This window comes from Carlito syrichta, unplaced genomic scaffold, assembly GCF_000164805.1.
Source record: "Carlito syrichta isolate Samal-C Ts95f unplaced genomic scaffold, Tarsius_syrichta-2.0.1 Scaffold301827, whole genome shotgun sequence".
NCBI lineage: Eukaryota > Metazoa > Chordata > Mammalia > Primates > Tarsiidae > Carlito > Carlito syrichta.
Window position 1 is genome coordinate 265929 of NW_007245923.1, and position 9509 is coordinate 275437.

General features: G+C 46.9%; 1 protein-coding gene across 1 annotated transcript; it reads right to left on the bottom strand.

Moving 5' to 3' along the window:
- Positions 1–5157: 5157 nt before the first annotated feature.
- Positions 5158–8044, bottom strand: PGPEP1L (pyroglutamyl-peptidase I-like). Its single transcript, XM_008055348.2, has 4 exons — positions 7949–8044; positions 7306–7428; positions 6076–6302; positions 5158–5374 (listed from the first exon to the last, which is right to left on the bottom strand). The coding sequence occupies exons 1-4, from the start codon at positions 8042–8044 to the stop codon at positions 5158–5160; spliced, it is 663 nt and encodes a 220-aa protein (XP_008053539.2).
- Positions 8045–9509: the final 1465 nt, after the last annotated feature.

Here is a 9509-nt window from a genome sequence, read left to right on the forward strand (position 1 = left end):
GTTTATAACAAAGAATGATGATGATTTAAAAAGTAGTTCTGTATCTTCAGTATCTTGGTCTTCCAGAACCCTCTGGTTGGGAAGGGGATCATCTGTTACTGGTTATTTCCCTTTGGACTGTATCTACTAAAACAGATGGAAAGAACCTCATTGGCCATGGAAAGAGCAGAGGTGTTGCAGCCCAGCACTGCACTGTTCAGCATGCAGTTTGGTTGGTCTGGTTGTCGTCATTGTCACGCAATGCCACAGAGAAGGGAAAACAGCAAGTGGTTTTCAGGATGATCACAGTGCAGATTGGTCACCCAGAAAGATGACAGTTCTGGGGCACACAAGCCATTTGCTTGCATGCCTCATATGATTAACACTAGTATAACAAGGAAGAGACCCGTTTATTTTTATTTAAGGCAGAACACCCAAGATAACATTTTTCCAATACAGAACAAATTCTTTTTAATGAAAACTACAACACAATTTTTTTGCTTTGAGTTTGATTCCGCTTCTTCTAGCTTCCAAAGGATGATTGGCCATGTCTACCCAACTCCACAGTAACCCCATCGTTGGAAACATCTGGAATTTTTGCACTTCCTAGGAGAAAGATAAGAGAAAGGTCCAGGAACCATTTATTATTTTTTTGTTGTTAACCTTTCATTTGGATGTTTGGCATTGCACAGACACATCCACAGTTGGAATAGATGCCTGGCAGAAACACCTGTCTGCTTTCTAAGCCAGTGAGGTTGGGGTGAGAGGTTTGCCAGAGTTTGTCTACCTCTGGGATTAAAAAAAAAAAAAAAAATCAAACCAGAAGGCGCGATGGAATGAACGCATCGCAAATAATGCATTTTCTGAGTTTTCTTGTTTAAAAGAAGTTTTTTTAAAAAATTAAAAACGAAAAAAAAGAGGTAATAACATGGCCAATTTGTTACATAAAATGACTGTGTATAAATTATTCCTAAAAACCTCTGTTTATATAAAAAATCAGTAGATGAAAAAAATTTCAAAATGTTTTTGTATATTCTGTTGTAAGAATTTATTCCTGTTCATTGCGATATACTCTGAATTCTTTACATTATGGAAAAAAGAAACTTTGTCTATTTTGAATGGCTGAGGCTAAGGCAACTTTAGTTTCTCTTACTCTGCTTTTTTCTAGTAGTTAAAGTACTACATGGTTTAAGTTAAATAAAAGAATTCTGTATGCATTTTAGTCTCTGGGTTTGTTTCCCCCCGCTTCCTGGAAGCATCGCCACACATCTGTGGCAGGGACACCGAACTCCATGGGGCATAAGTGTTCACACATGTCCCCTGGAAGTGTTCTGTGTGAGGGCATTGCCTGCTTTCTGACAGCTGAACCTTTGCAGCATGCAAATTGCAGGTGGAGATGGGAAGCTATTCTGTTTGTCACTCCATTAAATCAGCTGGCAGGAAATCTGAATACATCAATTACAGAAATCTGTACTTCATTTTTGTTTGATTTGTAGACTGTTTTCCTTTACCTTCCGCTGACAAAAGTCAGGCCAAAGCAGGCTTGACCTGGGTACTCTGGGGCAGAGGACTTACATCCTTCCCATTTCCTGTGTCTGTGGTGGTACCTCACAGCTAACATGCCTGCCTCAGAGGGGGCCGCCAAGAGCCAAAGAGGCCTCACACAGGCTGTGGCTCACTGTCAGTTCCAAATCTTACTTTTTAGTAGAGGATTAATGATTCAGGACGGCCTCCAGGGACCCTGCAATGGAAACATCATTTGTATCAGGGGAAATGGTCATGGTAGGAAAAGGAAACAATCTGTATGTGTTCTAGAATTGGACCAAAGATACATAGACAACAGCATCAGGAGGACCGCTGGTCATTTCAATAAATTTTGATCATGGAAATTATATTTCGGTAACAAAATCAGGCCATTAGATGAAGAGCTAAACCCAAGGCGTAGGTAGGAAAAGTAAACCACAGGCCACAGTTTCTTAAGACCTCTTGAGTCTCACCAGCGTTTGAACCTAAAAACAAAAGGCCGTTTGAAGAGAGGACCCTGAAGCCTGGTATTGCCCCAGGATTTTTGCTCACTATTGTCACTGGCACTTGAGGCCCTGCACTAGGTGACTGATGACAAGGAGGTCTCATTTGCAAGTCTAGAATGCCAAGTGTAGCTCTCGCCTTCCCTGGGCAGGTTGACCCTGTGTCCCAGGTTGCCACAGTGCTCTCTACACTTGGCCTGTCCAGCCAGAAGGAGCAGCAGTTTCTTAGCTGAAGGAGCTGTGTCCTCAGAAACATTAGAACCTCAGAGCCACTTCTTAGGACTTCGGGCCCAAGAAAATCGATTTCTGTATTTACCCCAATGGGTCCAGCTACAAGTCCATACTCAGGTATGTTTTTAGTTTTAATTTTATTTTATTTCTGAGTCGGGGTCTAACTCTGTCACCCAAGCTGGAATGCAATGGCATGGTCACGACGATGATAGCTTATAGCAACTTTGACCTGGGCTCAGCATCCCAAGTAGCTGGGACTACAGGCATATGCCACCATGCTTGGCTAGTTTTTTAATTTTTCTGTAGAGATGAGGTCTCACTATGTTACCCAGGCTGGTCTCAAACTCCTGGGCTCAAGCAGCCCACCTGCCTCAGCTTCCCAAAGTGCTGGGATTATGGGTGTGAGCCACCACGCCCAGCCTCAGGTGTGTGTTTCTGTAGTGTTAATATCACTAAAGGACTTCCATAGCCCTTCTTTCCCCGGCTGTTCACAATCATTCTGCAAAGGAAGGATTGTAATTACTGTTTTCTAAATTGTCAAACACGCAAACAGGCCCAAGGCTCCCCAGCTGTTAAATGGCCGACCCAAGACTCAGCCTTGTATGCTGTGGTTTTCAGACTGACTCAACTGCCTGAATTAAACAAGCCCCAGTGTGTATCCACGAGGGATGTCAAACCCCATACACAGACCAGGATGTAATCACACCTTCTCAGGCTCTCCCTGGAGAACTGCAGAGGCTGCAAAGGAGGAAGTGATGGGGAAGTTCATCAAAAGAAAGCTCTGGGCCTCCCAACTGGATAGTATCTAAAAGGTTTTAAAATGTGTATGGCATGGCGCCAAGCAGTCTAGAATAACACAGTCTGGTCCTAGGGGGGCCCTGCTTACCAGTGTCCTGGGATGGGAGCTGAACTTGGGGGGTGGAGGGCTCTGGGCAGCAGCTGTCTGCCCATAAGCACAGAAGGATCACCACACACTGTACAGCCGGACATGTGCACACCGCCCAGAGCCTTTCCACCCCACCTGCTGGCTTTGATCTGCCACGGTGTGCCTTTGATCTGTTTTATGTCAAGTGATCCAGGTTTCCTTGCAGAGGGGATCCTATAAAGTCTATTCCAAATGTACAAGTGCTGGGTGCTGGCAGGCTCACAGCAAACGGCGAGGCCCGTCTGGTTCCTTTGTTATCAAGCCACAAGTACCTTTTTTCACAGTGAATGAATCTGGGCACTAAGTGCCTATGAATTTTTAAAATTCAGTAATGAAGTGAGAAGTGGTAGTTGTGGGCACACCAACATAATAAGACATTTCCCAGAGCTTAGCAATCTTCACTCCCTTCCTCAAAAAACAGTGTTATCAGTAGGAGTCCTGACGGAAATGTGCCCCTAGAAGACACTAGAAGGCAGAACCTTGCCAGTAGCAGTTTGGCACAAGACCCAATGCAGTATCATAAAGGCAAAACAAAAGATGAAACAAAAAGGAGATTCTGCTCTCTCTAACTCAGAGATGCCAAACCTGGCAATTTGCTTTAAGACTAAACCCTTCTGGTGAGAATGCAAAATGGTGCAGCTAATATGAAAACAGTATGGCAGTTCCTCAAAAAATTTAACACAGAATTGCCATTTGATGCAGCAGTTCACCCCAGGTAGAGGCATAAAAGAACAGAAATCGGGACTCAAACAGATATTGGCACACCAGTGTCAACATTAACAGCATTATTTACAACAGTCAAAAGGTGGAAGCAACCCAAGCAAGTGTCCGCTTACAGTGGACAAGCAAAATGTGGTAGAAATGTTTAATGGGATATTATTCAGTCTTCAAAAAAGAATGAAATTCTGTCACATAGTACAACGTGGATGAACCTGGAAGAGATCAATGCAGAGTGAAATAAAACAGACACAGAAGGACAAAAACCATGTGATTCCACTTATGTGAGCTACCTAGACTAGTCACATTTATAGAGATGAAGGATATAATGGTCAGATGCCAAGGGCTGTTGGGAGAAGGAATGCGGAGTTATTATTTAATGGTACAGAATTCCAGTTTGGGATGAGGAGAAAGTTTGGAGATGAGTAGTGGTGATGGTTGCACAACAATGTAAATATATGGAACGCTACTGAACTGTACACTTAAAAATTATTCAAATGAGGCCAGCACAGTGGCTCACACTTGTAAACCTAGCACCTTGGGAGACTGAGATGAAAGGTTCACTTCAGGCCAGAAATTCAAGACCAGCCTGAGCAATATAGCGAGACCCCATGCCTTAAAAAAAAATTAGCTGAGCATGGTGGTGCACATGTAATCCCACCTGCTTGGGAGGCTGAGGTGGGAGGATCATGTGAGCCCCTAGAGTTGGAAGCTACAGTGAGCTATGATCACGCTGCTGCACTCCATCCTGGGTGACAAAATGAAACCTCATCTCTTTAAAAAAAAAAGAAAAAGAAAATGAGCAGGTAGTGAAAGGGTAAAAACAGAAGAGAGAAAATAAACACTAGAGACTCCGTAGCTCCAAAGCTGCCCATAGGACCTGGTTGCACCTGGAGACCAGGAATGGGGCACCTGGAACAGTGGCTACATCTGCTTTCACGGGCCTCTGCAAAACAAGTCTGCCCCAGCAATCTGGATGGGATCACCCAGACCCCCTGCAGAGTCTTTTAGAAGAACACATTACTAGGATTTCATGTTATTGTCATGAAAGCCATAACTGAAGCAAGTTCATCCCTTGTAAAATGTCCACCTTTCAGAGTGTCCTTCTTTCTTCTGACAATAAAATAACCCTTTGTTATTTTGTGGCTAATTCTGATTTTTTTTCCCCTCTATGTAAATTGTTTTACAAGCAATTTTTTTAAAAAGCCTCTCAAAGCACAGGCGAACTCTACACACCAGATTGAAACGGCCAATTTTCTCTAAAGGAGCCATCCCCAGTCAGTTCTCCTGGGCTGGAATCATTGAGGCCGAGTTTTCCATGAACCAAGCTTCGCGCTTGGGCTTTCTCTCCTCCAGCATTTCCCGGATGATGACTTGCAAGGCTTTTCCCAGCAGGCTGGCAGGGAACCCACGCGACAGTGGAGGGACATGAATGAGTGCCGCGTACCCATTTCCATGATGCAGAGACAGGTAGTAGGTGTAATCGCAGACATATCTGCAACCACATGAAATGCCACTAAGCTCAGTGACATGGAAGCCGAAGTGGCAATGCTATACCCACAAAGTATGGGGGGACTGCCACCCAGGGAGACTTAAGCTGTGTTCTGTTTCAGAAAGAACATGGTTCTGGGGATGAGCTGAGGGGAGCCTGGCTCTTGGTCTCATGGTCTTATGACCAGCAAGTGGCCAAGACAGAAGGGGACCAGATTTTCAGTCAACTACCCTAAAACACCTCTAAAGACGATGAAACTCTCATTCATGTCTTCATTGAGTTATTTATTCATTCATTCCTTGGGGAGAGGAGAAATACCTACTGGGGGGTCAGTTTCTAGAAACAAAGGTAATCTTTATCTAAGGCTAAATCAGTAGTTAACTCACAACTTTGGTCTCCCAAAAAAATAAAGCTAAAAAAGCATTCACTCTACATTAGCGGTTCTCAAAATCTGTCTTCCCATCTCTTTTCCTATTTTGACACCCCAAAGGTCATGTTGAGGAAAAGGGAGTCTCAGGAAGGAGACTTCAGCCAAGGTGTGAGCACCCATGCTGGTCGGCAGGGCAGCAAAGAGGGACAATGAGGTGGTCACCTTGTGACCAAGTGGCCGGCTGAATGGTACAGGATGGCCTCTTCGAATGGGGGGCACTGAAGGCCATTCATTTTTTCATCTTGGCCTAGTATCCTGACACGAACAGATGTACCTGCCAGCATCTCGGGAGAAAGCTACTTCGACATCCTCGACGGCAACGCGCCTGCAGACTGCCTTCATGCTGACCTGTGACACGATCATGTCTGAGCCGCCCGGTAGGCACACACCCGCCTTGGGCCGGAAGCCCCGGATGTCAGCATCCCAGTAGCCTCGGTTCTTGCCACACTGTTCCAGAAAAATCGCCTTGGCGGAGGTATCCACGCCCACGTGCACAGCAAGCTGTGTGAATTGCAACAGCAGAGAGACCCCCAGATACTGAGGCCCACCCCAGTCACCAAGGGCCAAGCCCTGTGAGAGCCTGGCTCCAGGGTGCAAAACATCTCAAACCCCAAACCCACCGTGAAACCCGGGACCTCCTGCCTACGTCTTCCAATTAATATGACTGGAACAAAAAGCAGCTGGGTTCTTTTAGCTAAATAGAAACCCATGTTGTATTTATGTTTAAATATTTTATATTTCAAAATAGTCTTACAGGGTAATGTATTCTCTGGAGTGTCATCAAGTATCTAAGACCACCACAGGAGAAGTTTAGTGCTTTGGTGGAATCATACCTCTTTTTTTAAAAAATGAAACTTTAATAAAGGAAGTTAGTAGCAGTCCAATAAAATCTTGCTAAAATTATTTGAGCTGATTATTTTTCCTCTTTGAAAAATCATCACTGAGTATTTTATCAAAACATTTGAGGCATTGTCTTAATGGCTTGGTGATGTGTGTTTTATTAACTTCATCACCTGGTGTTTGGAGGGGTTTTTTTTGGGGGGGTTATACTAGTTTTTTACATAGTCATATGTCAAATAAAATAGGCTGGGTGCTGTGAAGATGGGCCCTCCCCCAAGGTCAGCTGCCCTCCCAGCCTCAGGAAGGCCTTGTCTTGTGTCCCACCTCACAACCAACCTGCCCCGCATGGGTATGTATGGGATAATCCCAAGGCCTCTCCCTTTCGTGGAAACTTTTTGACTCCTGGCTGGGAATAATACTTGTATTTCTTTTCCTCCTTCTCTTTCTTCAGAGTTTTTTTAAAGACCTACTCCACATTTGGCTTAAGCTTTTACATACAGACCCAGAACCTTACAAAATCAGTTGGGATCACACGACTGGTGAGACATGGGGGCGGGTTCACTTTAGCTATAAACCCTAGAACCAAGTCCAGGGGCCTCCCGGGCTCTGGGAACCACCACACCAGCAGCCTCCCGACCCTGCTGCCTCTCTAGCCATCATTTACTTGCGGTTGAAGATCTTCCCAGATTCGGGTGACTCTCTGCTTTGCCTCCCTGTAATCTACTGGCAGCTGAAGGGTCCGCAGCTCCACCTCCATGTCACACCCCAGGCCCAGCTTGGAGAGCTCCTGCGGAAAGAAGCAGGTCAACTTGCCTCAGTTGGTGGGGGAGTCCCTGAAAACCCAATCTTTGGGGTCCACTCCCCTGGGTCTTCAGTGGGCCTCAACCCTGTCCTTGAAGAACTCACACAATGGCAAGGGACCAATAGGAAAGCCACAGCTTCTGCCCCGACAGGCAAATGCTGCGCAGCAGCGCCTGTCAAGGTGGGGACCGGAGAGAGGCGCGTCTGACCAGCTGTGTTTCCAGAGGAAATGCAAGTGAGTTCTTTGGATGGGTGGGGTGAGTCTGACAAAGTCACTGAAGGAAAGCATGCCAGGCAGACAAGCTGCAAAGGCAGAAGGGGGCAAACCAGCCCGAGGCCTTTAGGGAATCTGGTGTGACGCGATGCTCTTGGAGGGCTCTTCCATTGGCCGTGTGTGCCTCAGGACAGCACAGTTAGCACCCTGGGCACTGATATGGACATAGACTGCCCATGGCACCCCCAGGTATTTTGACAAGTAGCTCACTACGACCGGTAATGCACTGCACATGAAGGAAGGACAGGACAGCAATGAGAGCCATCTGTGAAGCAGACTGAGTGCTCAGCAAGGTGTGAACTGTATCCTTAGAGCAGCAGGGAACCATCCATGGCTTGTGCCTAGGGAGCTAACGACTCAGAGCTGCCTCCTCGGGGAATGGAGGCGGGAGCAGATGTGGGCTGGAGACATCTTAGGGCTGATTTTGGTCCTGCCGAGTCTGAAGTACCCAAGGGGAGCTGGCCCCTGGGCTCTGTGTCTCTGGAGACTTTGGGGGAGACAATGACATGTCAGGGACAGCAACAAGCCATGTGTTTAGATGAGCCCAAAGAGAGAGAGAGAGAGAGAGAGAGAGAGAGAGAGAGAGAGAGACAGACAGACAAGAGAAGGTGAAGGACTGTGGAGAAGCCTCAGCATCAGGGAGCACCCTCCCGCCCAAATAGCCAACAGCTTGTATGGAGGAAAACCAGCAGAGCAAGATCCTATCGGTGTGCATTTCACTATGTGTAAAAGTAAAATCAGAAAATAGCCCATCCCCCAAAAGACCCAGCCCTTTCCCTGTGATCAAAGCTGTGCTTTTCACCAGGATGATTTTCAATTCATGCCTCCATTTTTCCTTACTACTTTGTTGGCATTTGGTGGCAGTCAGGGATATGCATCCCTGGATGGAAGGTGGCCAAGCCAGTCTGTCTGGCCTGCCCAAAGATCCCAGAGAGGAGATCCCAGGCCCCTGCCCTAGGCTTCTGAGAAGTCAGGCCTATCCCAGGGTCTCATAGGCAGAGGGGTGACATGTCCAGATGAGAACCTGCCTGCACTGCTCTCACTGAGGAGTGGGGCTTTCTTCCGGCCCACTTTTGGCATATCAGGGCTCTTCTTGGCCAGCTCAGCCTTCCCAAGGGCTCTGCTCTTTCAGACACCTGCTTGGTTCCCTCGGCCAATTCAAGCTTTGTCCTCTTCAAAAGGTAATGCTGGCTAGGCGATGTGGCTCACGCCTGTAATCCTAGCAATTTGGAGGCTGAAGCGGATGGATTGCTTGAGCCCAGGGATTTGAGACCAGCCTGGGCAACATAGCAAGTCCTCATCTCTATAAAAAATGAAAAAATTAGCCATAAGTGGTGGTGTGCACCTGTAGTCCCAGCTACTTGGGATGCTGAGGAAGAAGGATCACCTGAGCCCAGGAGGTTGAGGCTTCTGTGAGCCGTGATCGTCGTGATCATACCACTGCACTCCAGCCTGGGCAACAGAGTGAGACTCTGACTCAAAAGCAAAAACAAGACTAAAGTCAATGTCAAGACCAGTACACCTATTGGGGACCTTGGGTGGTTATCATTTGCCTGACTGTGATGGTGGGAGTTAGGAAAGAGGGCTGGGTTGCCCAGGGCAACGGCCTGGCGGGCCAAGGAGAAAGAAGGCTGAGCTTCCAGGTGAATTTCCTAAGGACCATCGGGACCAAGGAGGTTCTAGGCAAGTCTGATTTCCTGGTCAGCGTCGGGGTACCTTGGGGCCCTCCTGTCCTGAGAGGTTCCTTGAGGGTGGGCACTGAAGGAACACAGCTCAGGGAATAGGGGTTGGAG